The sequence below is a fragment of the Acanthochromis polyacanthus genome, chromosome 4 (genome assembly GCF_021347895.1).
Source record: "Acanthochromis polyacanthus isolate Apoly-LR-REF ecotype Palm Island chromosome 4, KAUST_Apoly_ChrSc, whole genome shotgun sequence".
Lineage (NCBI taxonomy): Eukaryota > Metazoa > Chordata > Actinopteri > Pomacentridae > Acanthochromis > Acanthochromis polyacanthus.
Window position 1 is genome coordinate 43870614 of NC_067116.1, and position 19516 is coordinate 43890129.

General features: G+C 39.0%; 1 protein-coding gene across 4 annotated transcripts in view; it reads right to left on the reverse strand.

Annotated features, from left to right (window-relative positions):
• The window catches only part of osbpl9 (oxysterol binding protein-like 9), a 71702-nt gene that overhangs the window by 30710 nt on the left and 21476 nt on the right, over positions 1–19516 (reverse strand). For 3 of the 4 annotated variants that reach the window (XM_051947200.1, XM_051947199.1, XM_051947202.1), the window contains 3 exons: positions 13175–13251; positions 2362–2457; positions 866–913 (listed from right to left, as the gene is read on the reverse strand). In XM_051947200.1, coding sequence (XP_051803160.1) covers positions 866–913; positions 2362–2457; positions 13175–13251 — 221 coding nt within the window. Of the gene's footprint in view, positions 1–865; positions 914–2361; positions 2458–9428; positions 9821–13174; positions 13252–19516 lie in introns of those variants that run through there. The other variant, XM_051947201.1, reaches the window with a different exon arrangement.

Here is a 19516-nt window from a genome sequence, read left to right on the forward strand (position 1 = left end):
GTTTCCTCGTCTGAAAAAAATCCAGAACTTCAGCAAAAAAATTCCACAAATTTATGAAAACTTGCAAAACCTTCAGGAAGAAAATTCAAATAATTCCTTAAAAGTTTATTTTTTTAAAAATCCCCCAAATTTGGCAAGAAAATTCTTGTAAATATGTTCAAAAATGAATAAAAATCTTCCAAAAAAACCTATAAATATCTAAAGTGATTCCATATATATCAGTAAAACTTCTAATATTTTCTGTAAGAACATTCACAAAAAAATCAACCAAAATCCAGTGAAATTTGCTGGATTTTGGTTGATTTTTTTGTTCCTTAGAAACATTTTTAACATTTCTTTTTTTCCACCAAAAAAAAGCTGAAAATGTGGAAGAAGTTTCACTGTGAAAATATATATATTTTCCACATTTCCAAACTTTAAACCGGGTCAGTTTTGACCCGCAGTACGACACGAGGGTTAATATCAATAAAAACAGAACATTTTTGCCTTTAAAGCAGTTGTGCAGACAAGACAATTTACTCATTAATTAATAACGAAAACAACCATTAGCTCTAGTCTGATCCAAGTCTGATAATTGGCTCGTCAGTGAGTTGAGAACAGTTTATGGTGCAGCTGAGCATTTCTGCAGGATCCAGGTTTGTCCGTCTGCATAAACACTGTTTGCAAATTAAAGCAAAGTTAAATTATGCTTCGTTAGCTGGCAGATGAGTCATAGCGTTCTGTCCTTTTTGACTCGATGCAATACACTCTAAAAGCAGAATTCACACATATGCACCACAAGCACCCTTTTTATTTCGCTTTGGTGTTAATGGGGGCGGGCCAGAGAACCGAGGCACGAGGACGGCGTCGCGTCGTCGGTACTCACTCTGCGTGATTCATCCTCTTTGCAGTCCTTGATCTTCTCATCAAACAGCTGTGTGGGAACAAGAAATTAAAAGAGACACAGATGGAAATGTGAGCTGAGACGACTCCACGGCAAAACGAGCGTTCAAGGATCAGGAGGTGAATCTTAAGGAGGGACGCTGGAAGGAGTCCTGTCTGACAGACGCGATGTGCTTCTCTAAAAACATCGCTTTCTGCTTCATCACTGGGCCGCCGCAAATCTAATCTTTAACTTCTGTTTTTGTTTAAAACTCACGACGGAAGTGGCGACACAGATTTGATTACGAGCCATGCTGTGGATTCATGTACAGATTTAGGGTGAGTTTTAGGTGCAAATCTTTCAAATTGACTATATTTCTGTCTATTTTTGTGGGTGAATGTGCAGATTTAGGAAGGATTTTAAGTGAAAGTCTCTCAAATTGACTGCATTGCTTTTGATTTTTGTGGTTTAGTGACCAGATTTCGCATTAATGTATAGATTTAGAGTCAATTTCGGGTGCAAATCTTTGAAATTAACTATATTTCTTTCCCTTTTTCTGGATTAATGTACAGATTTGGGATCAATGTAGAGATTTAGGGTGAATTTCAGATGCAAATCTCTGAAATCAACTATATTTCTTTCTGTTTTTGTGGATTAATGCACAGATTTAGAATTATTGTAGAAATTCAGGGTAATTTTCATGCGCAAATATTTCAAATTCACTATATTTCTTTCTATTTCTATGTATTAATGTACAGATTTAGGATTAATGTAGCGATTTAGGCTAAAGATCAGGTGCAAATCTTTGAATTAACTATATTTTTTATTTTGTGGCTTAATGTACAGATTTAAGGTAAATTTTAGGTGCAAATCTTTCAAATGGACCATATTTGTCTTTTTTGTTGAGGATAATTGTACAGATTCAGGATTATATACAGATCTCGGGTAAATTTCAGGTGCAAATCTAGAAATTAACTACATTTCTTTCCATTTTTGCAGAGAAAAACAGAGATTTAGGGTAAATTTCAGGTGCAAATATTTCAAATTTACTATATTTCTTTCTATTTTTGTGGATTAATGTATAGATTTAGGTTTAATATAATGATTTAGGGTAAATTTCAGGTGCAAAGACTTCAAATTTACTACATTTCTTTCTATTTCTATGTATTAAAGTACAGATTTAGGATTAATATAATGATTTAGGGTAAATTTCAGGTGCAAATACTTCAAATTTACTACATTTCTTTCTATCTTTGTGGATTGATGTACAGATTTAGTGTGAACTTTAGGTGCAAATCTTTCAAATGGACTACGCTTCTGTCTATTCTTGTGGATTCATGAACAGATTGGGGGCATATTTCAGGTGCAGTTCTTTCAAATAGACCATATTTCTTTTTATTTGTAGCTACAAAGGTGAAAGTGGGCAGCAGACAGCCATAAAAGGGTGACATAAACCGGCTGAAATGACGGCGTCGGTGCATCTTTTTGCTGAATCCTACCTTTAACTGGTCAATCAGTATCTGCAGGTAGGCGTCAGCTTCAGCGAGCTTCTTGTCAAAGTCTTGAACGCTCGGAACGAATCCTGCCTCGGCCTCCTGGAGACAAGAAAGCAGACAAAGCCGAGCATTAGCGCAGCTCTGACCAAATCCCTGACAGAAGGCATGCTCGTATTTGCATATTCAAAGCTAAATACCCAACCACGGCCAATATTATCCATTCATAAAAACATGATTTCGTCCCCATCGCCTCACGGCCAGGTAGGCTTTGTAAACTGTCGCACAAAACGGTGGACAAAAGCGTCAACAGTCCGGCGGAATCTTCCAGCATCGTACTGTACCGGTGGGAGATATGAACACTATTGTTTGACGGCTTCATGAAAGGCCGGCAGGTCTGTCTGCCTCAGCGCCTGACTGGAGGCCAACGCATTTCAGGCTGCAACAAAGCTAAATCGGGAAACTCAAGGCTGCAGAGAGCTTTATCTACAGACGGAGGACGGTGTGTATAAATGGAGCTGAGGTGCACTCACATTCAGTGTTTGGTAATTAGCTTCCCTTAATAGCACCCCCACACACACACACACACACACACAGAGAGAGAGAGCTGAACATTTCATTACATAATATCCATTAAAAGGTAATTACTAGAGTATTGACAGAGCAGACGTGATCGGGCATCTGTCTCTATCCGTCTGAGCTCACCCAGAACAACCCAGCTGGCTGCGACACAAAGCTAAAAACGGGCAGATGGATGATAAACGTACGCACGGACAACACTTCCTTAGAAAGATCAGCCTGTCGACGGCAAGGGCGACACAATAACCCCTCTACGTCAAGCCAGGCGATTCAGCAGATGACTAACGTGTGTCATTGCGATTTGACAGGTCTGAACGCATAAAATCCTCCTAATCGAGCCAAAAATATTTGACTGAACTTCGATTTGAGACTGAATCTGAGACTTATTTTACATTTTGTAATAAACAACAGTGTAATGCATGTAAAGCATAGCAGGTTTAGCATCCTGCAGCTAACAGTCGACAAACCAATTTATCCATTCACAGACATTTCAATCATTTGTGAAGTAAAAATGCCAAATTTGTTCCAGTTACAGCTTCTCAAATGTTACAATGTGCCGCTTTTCTTTGCCTAACCCTCCTGTTGTCCTCATTTAAAAAATATTGTTTCATTTTCTGAAAAAATCCAAAAATTCAGGAAAAAAATCCCCAAATTTATGAAAATTTGCAAAACCTTCAGGAAGAAAAATTCCAATAATTGCTTAAAAGTTTCCTTTAAAAAAAATCCTCCAAATTTGGCAAGAAAATTCTTGTAAATATTTTCAAAAAATGAGTAAAAATCATCCAAAAAATGAGTAAAAATATCAAAGCAATTCCATATAAACGTACACATGGACAACACTTCCTTAGAAAAATCAGCCTGTCGACGGCAAGGGCGACACAATAACCCCTCTATGTCAAGCCAGGCCATTCAGCAGATGACTAACGTGTGTCATTGCGATTTGTTCCTACACAGCAGTGACATGGAAAAACACAGAACAACACCTCTTACAAGCGAAAAAGCATGCAGAGAAACGGTAAAACTGAAAGTGAAATAAACAGCTTCCTGCAGCTGTTAGGAAAACAAGCTCTTATCAAACCCTGTGTTTGGCGGCTGCTGCTGCTTTCTGGGATTTGCTGCGTCGCGTTGTCCTGCTGCGTCCTGAGTTCGACATGGCTTTTCTTCCCGCTGGAGACGGTTTCATAGGAATGTGAAGGAAAGCCATTAACCCAGAACCAAATGCTGCTAAAGTTTAAACCGGTAGAAACACTTTATAGAGAACAAAGTCTGCGTTGACTCAGCAGCCATGAAGCCTGCAGCTAACGGGGCAAACTTCCTCCAGGGATCAAAGGTGCTTTCCCTGTCGGTGTGACTCCCAAAAACATAGCTGGCCACAGAAAGGCCTGAGCAAAAATCTGAACGAAGGGTTGGAAGTCACTCCACTGACATAAACCTGCTGGTCTGGTTGCTCGCTACACTAAGATCATCAGAAGTGTTGCTACACTGGAAAAAATGCCCGTCTCAAATCAAGAAAAATAAACTTATTTCAAAGAACTTTTACCTTGAAATAAGTGAAAGAATCTGCCAATAGAACAAGTGAAAACGCCTTGGTAAGATTTCCTGAAATAAGATGTGATTTTTAGAATCTTGAGATCTTAAAATTAGCTGAGAAAATTTATCTTAAGCTGTATTTTATCAGGATTGTCAGGCTTAGGTGTCTTAACCCTCCTGTTGTCCTCATTTACGGCACCAAAAAATATTGTTGCCTGGTCTGAAAAAAATCCAAAAATTCCGCAAAAAATTCGCCCAATTTATAAAAATTTGCAAAATCTTCAGGAAGAAAATTCCTTAAAAATTTCCCTTGCAAGTTGTATTTTTTTTTTTTAAATACCCAAATTTGGCAAGAAATAAAAGTTAAAAAATTAAAAAATTAAAAAATATTTTCAAAAAACGAATAAAAACCTCCAAATAAATCCTAAAAATATCTAAAGTAATTCCATATATATCAGTAAAAATTCTAGCATTTTCTTTAAGAACCTTTGGGGGGAAAAAAAAATCTGGATTTTGGTTGATTTTTTTTCACAAATGTTCTTAAAGAAAACATCTCTTGTTTTCCCACCAAAAAATGTTGAAAAACTTCCCAAAAAATGTTCAAAATGTGGACATCTGAAGTTTCACTGTGAAAAAAAATGTTTTATTTGCCCCACATTTTAAAACGGGTCACTTTGATCCACAGGACGACACGAGGCTTACACACGTGGACAAAATTGTTGGTACCCCTCAGTTAAAGAAGGAAAAACCCACAATTCTCACTGAAATCACTTGAAACTCACAAAAGTAACAATAAATAAAAATGTATTGAAAATTAAATAATCAAAATCAGCCATCACTTTTGAATTGTTGATTAACATAATTATTTAAAAAAAACAAACTAATGAAATAGGGCTGGACAAAAATGATGGTACCCATAACTTAATATTTTGTTGCACAACCTTTTGAGGCAATCACTGCAATTAAACGATTTCTGTATTTGTCAATGAGCGTTCGGCAGCTGTCAACAGGTATTTTGGCCCACTCCTCATGAGCAAACAGCTCCAGTTGTCTCAGGTTTGATGGGTGTCTTCTCCAAATGGCATGTTTCAGCTCCTTCCACATATGTTCAATGGGATTCAGATCTGGGCTCATAGAAGGCCACTTTAGAATAGTCCAACGCTTTTCTCTCAGCCATTCTTGGGTGTTTTTGGCTGTGTGTTTTGGATGGTTGTCCTGTTGGAAGACCCATGACCTGCGACTGAGACCAAGCTTTCTGACACTAGGCAGCACATTTCTCTCCAGAATGCCTTGATAGTCTTCAGATTTCATCGTACCTTGCACACTTTCAAGACACCCTGTGCCAGATGCAGCAAAGCAGCCCCAAAACATTACTGAGCCTCCTCCATGTTTCACCGTAGGGACAGTGTTCTTTTCTTCGTATGCTTGGTTTTTGAGTCTATGAACATAGAGTTGATGTGCCTTACCAAAAAGCTCCAGTTTGGTCTCATCTGTCCAAAGGACATTCTCCCAGAAGCTTTGTGGCTTGTCAACATGCATTTTTGCAAATTCCAGTCTGGCTTTTTTATGAGTTTTTTTCAGCAGTGGTGTCCTCCTTGGTCGTCTCCCATGAAGTCCACTTTGGCTCAAACAACGACGAATGGTGCGATCTGACACTGATGTACCTTGGCCTTGGAGTTCACCTTTAATTTCTTTGGAGGTTGCTCTGGGCTCTTTGGATACAATTCCAACGATCCGTCTCTTCAATTTGTCATCAATTTTCCTCTTGCGGCCACGTCCAGGGAGGTTGGCTACTGTCCCGTGGGTCTTGAACTTCTGAATAATATGAGCCACTGTTGTCACAGGAACTTCAAGCTGTTTAGAGGTGGTCTTATAGCCTTTACCTTGAAGATGTTTGTCTATAATTTTTTTTCGGATGTCCTGGGACAATTCTCTCCTTCGCTTTCTGTTGTCCATGTTCAGTGTGGTACACACCTTTTCACCAAACAGCAGGGTGACTACTTGTCTCCCTTTAAATAGGCAGACTGACTGATTATGAGTTTGGAAACACCTGTGATGTCAATTAAATGACACACCTGAGTTAATCATGTCACTCTGGTCAAATAGTTTTCAATCTTTTATAGAGGTACCATCATTTTTGTCCAGGCCTGTTTCATTAGTTTGTTTTTTAAAATAATTATGTTAATCAACAATTCGAAAGTAATGGCTGTTTTGATTATTTAATTTTCAATAAATTTTTATTTATTGTTACTTTTGTGAGTTTCAAGTGATTTCAGTGAGAATTGTGGGTTTTTCCTTCTTTAACTGAGGGGTACCAACAATTTTGTCCACGTGTGTAAAACAAGATAATTTGAAGATTGTTTGACCATATTTAAGATGCTTTGTCTCAAAACAATCCATCCATCTGTTGAAATGTCTCTTTTTAAGTGAATTTATCTTAAATCAAGTGGGATGAGACATTTTGACTAAAAATAAGACAAATAAGCTTGGTAAGATTTTGAGTTTTTGCAGTGTATCTTTCTAGTTAGGCGTTAAATACAGATGATTTTACTTGAAAAAAGCCAAAAACTAAACGTCAGACAGAGAGCAGTGCAAAAGCATCTACAGGCAGCTCTGTAAATACAGGCAGTGCACTAAATGAACACCACAGATCTCAAAAAGAAGCATTGAAACTGAACGATACAAGGCAAAAACTCAAAATCTTATCAAGTCTGTTTGTCTTATTTTTAGTCTAAATGTCTCATCCCACTTGATTTAAGATGAATTCGCTTTACAAGTGACATTTCAGCAGATGGAGGGACTTGTTTTAAGACGATGCATCTTAAATATCTTGTTAAATCCAACAGTTTTGAAATTATCTTGCTATAACCCTCGTGTCGTCCTGCGGTTCAAATTGACTCGTTTTTAAGTTTGAAAATGTCGAGAAAAAATTCGCAGTGAAAACTTCCACATTTTTGGGAAATTTTTGAACATTTTTTGATGGAAAAAAAGAAGAAGAAAAAAATGTTTCTTTAAGAAAACTCAGATTTTTTTTTTACCAAAATCCAGCAAAATTTGATTGATTTTGATGATTTTTTCCCCCAAATGTTCTTCAAGAAAATAGAAGTTTTACTGATAAATACGTAATGACTTTAGATATTTAGGGGGTTTTTTTTTGAAAGATTTTTCTTAATTTTTTAAAATATTTACAATTTTCTTATTTAATTTTTTTATTTCTTGCCAAATTTGGGGATTTTTCTGAAAAATAAAACTTAACGGAAAATTGAGGACTTTTCTTCCGGAAGATTTTGCAAATTTTGATAGACTTGTGGGATTTTTTTTGCTGAATTTTTAGATTTTTTTTTCGGACAAGGAAACAATATTTTTTGGTGCCATAAATGAGGACAACAGGAGGGTCAAGCTTAGGTATCTTAACAATCCTGGTAAAATATAGCTTCAAATAAAATTTCCCAGCTAATTTTAAGATCTAAATATCATATCTTATTTCAAGAAAGCTTACCAAGCCGTTTTTTACTTGTTTTATTGGCAGATTTTTTCACTTATTTTAAGGTTAAAGTTTCTTGAAATATTTTTTTTTCTTGTTTTCAGAGGGGCATTTTTTCCAGTCCACAGCTACAATATAATATTTGCAAAAAGCAAGCAAACATTTAATATTATAACGCAATTTACATCGTCCAAAGATTTCGTGTAATAAAACCGACTCCAAACAATTAATCTTAGCGTTTCTGGAACTGTAATTTTTGGATAAAGGTAAAATATGTCACAAAATATCGATATAAATGCGGCATTGTGACGCTACAAAGATGTTCTGGCCTACAAATCATACTCCGCGGATATTTGGGAATGCGTTTGTTTGGTGCAGACCACAGCAAAAATCACTTTGTGTTCAGTTTCAGAGTCGAAAACAACGCAAATATTGGGCTCCTTGCTAAAATTGTGACTCGAATTGCAATTATCTTTCCAAAATAAATGAATGCAACTGTTTTTTTCACATCATTTAGCCCCACAGAAAACTAAAAGAGTAGATTTAAAACATGATATTCACGTAAAAACATACTGCATTCACAATATAGTATTCACAAAAAGCATCCAAACACACTGTGCTTATTTACAGTCGGTGTAAGAAAACTATAAGGGCACAGTAAATTGAAATACTACCAGACTTTCAAAGTGCATTATCCGAAATGCAGCAGCTGCAGTTTTGTGAAAAATGTAAAATGTGTCAGAGAGCACCGTTCTAAATGATGCATTGGGGCGCTGCAGAAATGCACCAGCCTGCAAATCCTGCAGACTGCAGCAAAGATCGCATTATATTAAAATACTGCTGCTCACGCTAAACTTGTGACTCAGATCGCAATATTTTCTGGAAGATGTTCCCCAAAGACAACAAAAAGAGCAGAGTCGACCTGATGTTCATGAAAGTATAGTACCGTTGACATGCCATTTACTTCCACTGCTCATACATCAGACATGTTTACATTTCTAGGCCTGAATACACGTGATCGGAAACCGAACTGCAGTGGCTGATACGGTGGAAGCAAAAACAGGACAGTGCCCTATTATTACCACATCTCATGTTTTGTCCACACACAATACTGGAGGGGAAGACGGAGCAGATAAGTTTGGAAAGTGGGAAGTCAGAGGCAGGTGCTGGGTTTCTAAACAGCCACGTCATAACGCTGCTGCTTCCAGAAATATTCCCAGACGTCTGCGCCTCCTCTCCCACTCGTTCCCGGCCTCTGCATCCCCGTCACATGGTGGGAATATTCACAGCGGAATCTTGAACGCTCACGGAGCTACCAAACCAACCCAGACTCTCCAAACAACGCTGCCTCCCTCCCTCCCCTATCTGTTTGTCTTTCCACACAGTGTGACCCACTTTAAAATGCCCCGGCAGCGCACTGCAGCCGTTAAACTTCTCCCGGCCATGCTGCAGTGGCGTTTTGTTTGTTTGTTGTACTTACTGGGTGCCTCGCTCCAATGGACATGCTGCATTAAACCCTGCTCATCTCTCAGGCCGTTCACGCAGCCTGACACAAGATCTCTTCCTCCATTACTCAGGGTTTTTCCTCCCCACGGCAACAAATCACCAGTTTTAGTGAAGTTAGCATTCTTTCCTCCTCCTCCCTCCCTCCTCCGGGCAGGAAACAATCCCCTCCTCTTGCTCTCCACTGCAGTCTGCCAGTGTAAACCACAGCAGCAATCGGACTGCGAGCCTCCAGCGTATCCTTCAGCAGCGGTTATCAGCTGAGCGTTTGGTGCGAGGCGGACAGAGCCCAGTTAATCCGGGACCCTCCCCTGGCAGGAAAGGCACACTTCCTCTTGCACAGGCAGAACAGAAAACACACAAAGCAGCAGCAGCGAGGGCTGACAGGAGCCAGCAGCAACGGCCGCTCTGATTGGCCGAGGCGGCGGGGGCAGATGTTTGGTTGATCGAGCAACCGGGCGCGGGATTGGGCGACGCCGGGGTCACGTGACGCTACGACAGCAGCGCGCTAACACCGCATAAGTGCGTGTATGTGTGCAAGCAGGAACACGTCGCACATCAGAAGGATTTGCCACGGAGGGAGGGAAGGAAGGAGGGAGGGTGGGAGAGGAAAATGACAAGGTTGGTTCTGAGGATGAAGGAGGAGGAGGAAGAAGTGTTCTAGATGATGATGACGATGGGAGGGAGCAAGGAGGAAGGTTTGCTTTAAGGGAGGAGAGGCAAGAAAGAGAGCGTAAAAAACAGACAAACACCAGTGGAACAAAAAAAAAAAACTGCCAGCAGGTCAGCAGTTAAATAGACTTTCCATTAAAGTGAAAAAGCCTTTCTCCAGGACCAGCCCAAACTCACATCCTCCATTTACAGTGGCACAGATGTCACCATTATTTCTCAGACCAAACAGAGGCTCCAACATCCATTCTACCGCACTATACCACACCAGAAAAACATTTAGCGGGTCCAAATGCAGAGTATATAAAACACAGCAAGGCAGAAACACCAGAATATTCTACTGCAGCGTGCTTATCTGGCTACTTGGACCCACAATCCTCTGCAAAGTTAGGTCACAGACGTGAGGAGTCGAGGCAACAGGGGCTTAACAGAATGAAACACCCTTCGTCTCTCAGCTGTTAATTCAAAGTGACGTCAGTTTAAAATGACGTGAGGCACAGCTGGATCATCTGATCGCTGTTTTCTGACACGGCACAGCTGGATTTTACGTCCTCTGCCAGACGAGCAGAACAGAGGGAACATGCAGTGTCTATTTACCGTTATTCACAGTGTGTTTTATGATCTATATTTCACATATAGACACATTTGTCAGTAATTATCCTGTCATTACTCGTGCATTTTCCTCTCATTTATGTCTCAGATACAGAAAAGACTGTTGTACTTTTCTGCTCAGAGTACCTTCAACTATCCTCATTACTCCAGATGCATTTTATTTGATGATAAAGCACCAACACTGCGTAGACTAAAAGCTTGATGTCTCGTGAGTTTAAACAAACTTGACTCAGATGGCAGCTCCTTTCGTTCTACAGACTGCAACAGTCGAAGTTTAAGGTTTAATACTGAAACTGTCTAGTTTGTGAGGACAGCTCAGGTCGTAGTAAAAAGAAGAAAGTACGTGATTTTTAACACAGTCTGGGATTCTGGCTATTGGGTGACAGATTAATCAGCTGCTTCTCTTTTAGATCAAACTTGCTGTAAAGAATCTCGGTTTGACGCCAACCTGAGTTTGGAGCAGTGCTGATCTACAATCCTGTTATTTCACCTGAGAAATGTTTCAGAAATACCTTAATGTTAAAAGATATAGAGACAAGAGAAGATACTGCACCATAAATCTGTTTTCTGTGGTTTTATTCTAGATTTTAAGATTTTTCAAGTTATTTTTTAAATAATTTATATACATAAATAAAGATTGTTTGTGCTATTTCTAGGGATGCTAATGATGGATAATTAATCGATGAATTGCCATGAATAATTTCACCTATTTTGTGGGAGACTGAGCTCGCAAAGGGGCCACCATGACAAAGACTTAGTGTGGTTTAATGGCCTCCAGTGTTCCAGTGAAATCATTTTTACAGCAAAAATGTGTTCGTGTTTAACCCTCGTGTCGTCCAGTGGGTCAAAACTGACCCGTTTACAGTTTGAAAATGTGGAGAAAATATATATTTTCACAGTGAAAATTCAACATTTTTGGGATTTTTTTAAAAACATTTTTTGGTGGGAAAAAAGAAATGTTAAAGAAATTGTTTCTTTGAGAACATTCATTTCTTTAACCCCTTAAGCTTCAGTGTACCGCCAGCGGTACACCTACTAATTTGCATAGGAATTTCAAGAATGTCCGACGGCTGCAAACACGATTATACAAACACTATACGCCGATGGAAAGCTTAGATTCTCATGAATCCGCCGGTATAAACCACTTTCAGATGTGATTACCACAGCGGGTGAGAAAAACACATTTGTCCGACAAAAACGAATATTCATCCATCCGTTCTCTATACACGGCTTCAACGCACACAGCGCGACTCACATTTCCGGGTTCATTATTACACACAAAAAAAAAGATTCCACAAAAAACGGCCATAATCCAACCTTTTACATCCAGACGACACAAGCCAGTAAACTATTTTGTCCAAAACATGTCCTGAAGTCGGTATAAAATCCCCGAATCGGTCATTTTCAAGGAAATGCACCTCGCGATGCCCGTCCAATATTCCCCGTATTTTTCATAATTTTTTTTATTTAAAAATAGAATATTAGCGATTTTTTGTACTGAAAACGGCTGGAATTGACTGAAGCTTAAAGGGTTAAGAACATTCAGAAAAAAATCAAAATAAAAAATTTGGTAGATATTTTTTCCCCGAATGTTCTTAAAGAAAACATCACAAATTTTACTGATAAATATGTAATTATTTTAGATATTTTTAGGAAGATTTTCCTCATTTTTCTGAAAATATCTACAAAAATTTTCTTGCCAAATTTGGGGGATTGCTTTGAAATAAAACCTTTAAGAAAAACTTTTAAGGAATTATTGAAATTTTCTTAAGGTTTTGCAAATTTTCAGAAATTTGGGTAACTTTTTGCTGAATTTTTGTATTTTCTCAGACAAGGGAACAACATTTTTCGGTGCCCATAAATGAGGACAACAGGAGGGTTAAAGAAGTTCTTATTAGCATACGAAATGACGTCTACTGCACGACTGAGCAATTACTGATTGATAACGCTACTGTTTATTACGTAAGAATAAAAAAAAATGATTGCATCTCTTAGAATTATCATTTCCATTTGTTGTAAGAAGGCAGATCTTGGAGCTTCAGGTACAAGCAAGATACACACAGCCTAAACGCACCCAATATGCAAAACCATCACATGAGCATTGTGGTCAAACACATCACATCCTTTCGAGTATGCAAATGCTTACAATCTGAAGCTTAATAAAAATCTCACATTGAAAGCTCTGTTATCCAGGCACCATATTTGGCCTCTAAATACGCTCACCGATCCTCTTTTTTGACTTTATTTAAACCAGTACACTGTTCAAGTACTACAGAGAAGAAGTAGTAGCATGTTTACTTTGGAAAGTAAACGGTTTAAGTACAAACACAGGACTTAGCATAAACAGGCAGGCAAACACCGAGGAGCCCCAAAGCAAAACGGCTTCTTCTGCTTCTTGTTCAGATTCAACACTTGGACTCTAATAAGAGGCTGGTTACGTACCCGGAGCTGGAGGGTGTGACGGAGGATAGTTCCCTCTAAGGCGTGGATCCACTTCTCCCGTTCGTCTGCATCGCGAGCTGAGGGCAGAAGAAACAGACACACCCAGTGAGCCACGTTTTCCACACAGACGTCGGCAGCAGCGAAGCTCACACTCGCGTTACACTCTGAAGACACCAGGACACAACACCGACATGACATGAGCAATGGTGACGCAGTGGACGCCGTGTTTTCAGCTGCAAACGACGGCATACTTCTTATCTAAAACACCTTAGTTAACTAAAATGTCTTTGAGAGCTCACTAATGCACATTTTCACGCATTATATTGTAATTTTTAATCCATTTAAAAGCATAAAAATGGTGCATTATTGTTAAATGAGTGTTATGTGATGGTCTTTTTTTTCCACACATCACCATCTAGAGCGTCTTTCAGTGAGGATAAAATTACAGAAAGTTACTGCGTCCATTTCAGCACAAAACCCAGACTATACCTGGGCTTAAAGGCATTACGGAGGATGTTTTTGTTGTTTAATTTGTCTGATTCACATAAAATGAATATACTGACCTTTAGTGGACTTGTATATATGGTTTCTAAAAAAATAAAAAAATAAACTGTGGACATGGCAGGACCTGAAAAACATCAGCCAATCAACGCGCTCGGACCGAGGCGTTTGCTTTGCTCCCTTTCCTGTCAATCAAAAATCTTCCGGCTCAGGCCTAGTTACGTAGATTACGTACGCCTTGGACTTACGTGTTTTCTGTATGTGTTGCTTTGGTATAGCTTCGTAGTTAGCTGGCGACTTGTTTTGCTCATCTTTTTTACATGATGGCAGATAAAGATCCAGGGGGACCCAGCCGTAAAAGAAAGGCATTTTTTGAGGTCAGAGAAAATAAAAGACAACTGGATCGCGAGAATGCAAAAACAAAAGTGATTATTGGCGAGTCATTTGGGCGATGGCGTCAGCTCAAGCAACAAATGGACCTAAAGACAGATGCCTTGGTTGCTAAATTCCTTCTGGACAGGGAAAATTATTGACTATTGATTATACTGCAGCTGTAGGCAACTTCACGAGTCCTACGCAAGTTTCTGGAGGGGGGCGTTTCTTCGTAAATGTTAAGAGGGGGGAGGTTAGAGGGGGGTGAGGGAGAGGTTGTATGTGCGCATGCTACGTTCAAAGTCGTAGGAAATTAAATCTCCTCTAATGCCTTTAAAGTGGGCTAACCTGTTTTATACATCCAATATATTCTCCTTGAATCCAGTTTATAGTCAGATATTATTTGAGCTATGATATGTCAAAACTGTCTCTGAATTTATTAAAAAGAATTGACCTGAATCTCAAGCACACTCAACAAACCGCTTGAGTTTTTGTGACAACGTGAATAACAACAATCTAACATTATAATTTCAAAACTTTCACAATTTTTCTGTGCTTTAAACACTCCAATCCGACAGGATTTGACTTTTTACACAACACATCTCCTACAGGTGCTTCACAAAATTCTGAAACCTGGTGAAGACGAAAAAATACCCCCCCCCCCCGCACAAAGAATATGCGGCGTTACTGTCATCCCGTCGTGTTCGGCTCATCTTGGCTCCTCCATTCGTGTTTCTTACCACCACCTGAATGTCCGGGTTGCTGCCGACTCTGACGTCACGCTTCACTTCGTTGCTTAAACACAAGACAAGATGCTGAAGACCTCTGCTGTTTGGGAATTCTTCAGTTTAACTGAAGACAAAACAAAGGCAAAATTTGGACCCGGGAGACCAGATGAAGGGATCCGAATATTCGGGCCGTCTCCGCCACAAGCCCCCACCCCCCCACCCCGACGGACATACGTGGGGGAACGAATATTCGGATATTCTACAATTCTACAATTTCATTTAGCAGACGCTATTTTCCAAAGCGACGTACAACACAAGCAAGAATTCAGACTTAAGGAGAAACCTGTAGTAAGTGCAAAAAGTGCTTCAAGTGCCATTGGTCAAAGGTGTTGCCATCAAGTTGCAGAAGAAGAAGTTTTAACTTTATCAGCGCTAAGTAAGTGCTGGGTTTTGGACCACCTGACTTATTCTACCCCTAAGGTGGAGTCATATTAAGTGCCTAGGTGTTCTCTGAACAACTGAGTCTTCAGTTGTCTTTTAAAAGTAGAAAGGGACTCAGCAGAACACACAGAGTTTGTTCCACCATTTGGAAACAACAGAGGAGAAGAGTCTGGCTAGATATATCGAGGGTTTTGGACCACCTGACTTATTCCACCCTAAGGTGGAGTCATATTCGTCTTTAATAGGGCCCGAATATTCGGAGGCCATAAACCACTATTCGGGCCAGTCCTAATTTTCAGTCAAAATGTTTCATCCCACTTCATTTTAGATAAATTTACTTAAGTCATATTTCAGCAGATGGAGGGACTTGTTTCAAGACAATACATCTTAAATACCTCATTAAGTCAAACAATCTTGAAATTATCTTGTTTTGAGTTGTTATTTACATGAAAATTCAAAATAAGTTTAATATTTCCCAAATTAGGAGCTGACATGAAAGCAAAATCTATTTTTGAGTGAAAAACTGCCTCTTTTTTTTTTTTGCATGCCTGGTTTATTTTAAGACACCTAAGCTTGACAATCCTGGTAAAATAGAGCTTAAAATATAGTTTTCCCAGCTAATTTTAAGATCTCAATATTCTAAATATCAAATCTTATTTCAGGAAATCTTCCTAAGCCATTTTTCACTTGTTCTGTTGGCAGATTTTTCCCCTTATTTCAAGGTAAAAGTTCCTTGAAACAAATTCTTTTTTTCTTGTTTTGAGAGGAGCATTTTTCCAGTGTAGGGCACAAAATCTGCATTCTCAGTAAATTGACCATTTTCAACTATGTGAAGTAACAACACAAGTTACAGCATCATATTACCAATAGCCTTCATGTGATTAACCAATAATATAACCCAAAAAAAAGTGGTACTTCTGATCGTGAAACAGTAGGAAAAAATCCTTGTGCTTTATTGTCCCACCAATTCGAGGCTGATTTTCCTTCAAATTTATGTTGGACAGAAACTCTGCACATTGAAATACACAATTATTTACGAAAAGTACAAAGTACTCCAGAAAAAAAAAAAACAGTCAACTTCATACATTGGGGTTTATTTTGACCCGTTAACCCAGCATCCTTTCCAATCTGGCCTGCTATATCTGTGGGACTCTCCCTTCAGGTTTATTTATTTTATTAAAAAGGGAATAAAAAACTGGAATCAATATTCAACATTTAGCCACAGAGGATACAAATACTGGAAAAGAACAGAGTCTACATACTGTAGATATTTTACTATTTTAGATTCTAAATTACTTTCTATCCTCATGCGCTCTGTGCTCGGTGTAAACACAGCCTGCAGTTCAGCCAAGAATTCTCTGAATTTTTGCCAAGCGCCTGTTGGTCACAGCAGAGTCACTGAAAGCTTCACAGTTGTGTGGAGGAGTGCAGAATTTTTATTTTTTACAGAATGTGAATTGTTCAAATGGTTGGTTTGTGGTGAAATTTTAAATGAGGCACGGAGAATGATGCAAATTTAATGAAAATCATGATTTTATTCACAGATTTGGTTAATTTTCCCAATGGAATAGTTCATCTACTAGCCGAAGACCCAATGTTTTTTTCTTTTTTTTTACTATTTTTACAGTTTCTGTCTCTGAGAAGTGGTGCCACTTATTTCACCCTCGTGTCATTCTGCGGGTCGAAATTGACCCGTTTTAAATTTTTTTAAATGTGGGGGGGGGGAAAAAAATCGATTTTCACAGTGAAACTTCTGATGTCCACATTTTCTACATTTGTGGGAAATTTTTGAACATTTTCTGATGGAAGAAAGAAATGTTAAGAAAAATATTTGTAAAGAACATTCACAAAAAAAATCAACCAAAATCCAGTGAAATTTGTTGATTTTTTTGTGAATGTTCTTAAAGAAAATGTTTTCCTGATATATATTAGAATTTAGAATTTTTTGGAGGATTTTTACTCATTTTTTGAAAATATTTACAATAATTTTCTTGTCAAATTAAGGCTTTTGTTTTAAAATAAAACTTCTAAAGGAAATTTTGAAAGAATTATTGCAATTATCTTCCTGAAAGTTTTGCAAATTTTCAAAAAATTTGAGGAACTTTTTTGCTGATTTTTTTCAGACAAAGAAACAATATTTTTTGGTGCCCCTAAATGAGGACAACAGGGGGGTTAAAAGATGGTAGTGTCTACAGATACGGACCCGTATGCGAGTCTCGCGAGTCAAGAAGCTGCTAACCACTGCAAACTGTTGAAAGGTAAGCAAAGGTTAAGGTTAGGGTTAGTGTTAGGGTCAGGTTTAGGGTCCGTACCTGTCGTACCGATGCTACGGGTCCGTACCTCTAGCGTCTACCGGGAGTCACGTGACCAGATCTCGCGTATCTGATTGGCAAATGGCAAATGCCGTATCCGTAGTCCACAGGCTACGGGTACGGGTCCGTACCTCTAGCAACAACCTTAAAAGATCGGTTCAGCAACACAAAAGCAATCTGAAACTGACCAAGCACTCACAAAACATTCTTGGTTGGTAAAAGCAGTGTCTCATATTGACTTTATGACAGTAAATCGGTACCAAAAAAATCCGATTCATCTTCTATGATCTCTGTAGAAATGCAGCACTGATTTGAGTCTACGTTTTTGTTTTTCTTTATATGAAGCCTTTAGGGTCAGAGTGTGAAATAGAGCAGGGAGAGGCTGCAAAGACAGAGAACAAACAGACCGGCAGCGACATTAAACAGCGACCCAGCACAGGCTCTGGCAGATTTGATGCACAGATACGAACTGCAAATGGCCGCTGCACACTTTCTGGTGCCAGAATCGTACACATATCGCATCCTCTGAGAAGACTCAAGAGCAGCAGCAAAAGGTAAAGCAGCTGAATGATTTCCCCTCATAGTCAAAAATAACCTCAGTGTTTTAAAATGTGAAAGCAGGACTTAAGATTTATTCTCCTTGAATTATCCGGCAAACTACACCCGGCGTGAGGGTCGTTTTTCAGCGAGCCGGAACCAGGACGGTGCAGCAGATGAACGGCTGCGCAGCGCTACAGCAGAAAAGCTTTTAAAGACATTAAAAGGCAGCCGAGGCTCAGGCCAATCCACTCAGACAGCGCCTCACTGCCCTCTCGCTTTCCCTTCAGCCAAACAGACTCTCCAGAGGAACAGATTACTGCAGCTAATGTCGTTTGGCCCCATCCGCGACAGAAAGAGACGGCAGCAGGGTCAGTTTAGGAAAACAAATGCTGTAACTAGCACGAACCGAGTCCCGTCTTCGTCGTAGTCTGTGACACCGAGGACGACGCGATTTACTTTCTCAGGTGGGTGTGGACATTCGGCCAGCTGAGCGGGACTTAAGCGGCCGTCACCTGACGCGGAAATTCCTTCATAGCGTGGAGAGTCGCATGCTCAGGCAACAAGCGAGCTGAATGTGATTTCAACAGCTTGTGTCTGAACAGAAAGGGGGAGAAGAACAGTCAAACAATAGACACAACAGGACAAGATTCGGCTGTTACTGATGTGCTTTTCATTCATTGTCAATAAAAGAGATTTTCAGAAACAAAAAACTACACAAGGAAGAAATTACGAGGCTTGTAATGTGCTATTTTGCAGCAAAAATCTAGTTCAACAGAGGAACAAAAGTGAGAAAAGTCACAAAGTTCAGCGTTTTGCATTCCTGTAGCTCTGCAAACTCCTCATGAACAACACACTCCATCATAAGCGATGGAATCTGACATGAAAATTCTTTCTAAATGTCCAACAAGAGGAAGTTATAAGGGATTTAAACAGCTTGTTTTAATTCCGAAAAGGTGCAAAAATGACAAGGCAATGATAACCACTCTGACCGCAGCGCTACCCAGCAGGCTGGTTATTGGTGCTAAGATGGTAAAACTTGCCGAAATATAATAGATCCAGCAAGAAATAAGATGAAAGATGTGTTTTTCATTTATTTTCTTGATCAAAAAATAAGAAATAAGATGTTTTAGGAGTGCAATGAAGAGTTTAAAGGCTTTGATGTGTGCCATTTTGCAGCAATAGTGTAATTTTTTTCATTTCAATATGTTTTTATTTTTAAAGAAGAAAATTACAAACATAAATAATAAGCTTACATAATTAATCCCCCATCCACCATCCAAAAAAGAAAAAAAAAAAAAACAAAGTAGAAAAAAATCACCATCCTATTGCTCTTATTAATGTTCCTAGATAAGGTAAGACTATTCTATATTTTGTAGAGGTTACAATTACATCTTATGGTCACTTATGGAAGTTTGTCAGTGATTGCTAATACAAACACATCAGCTATT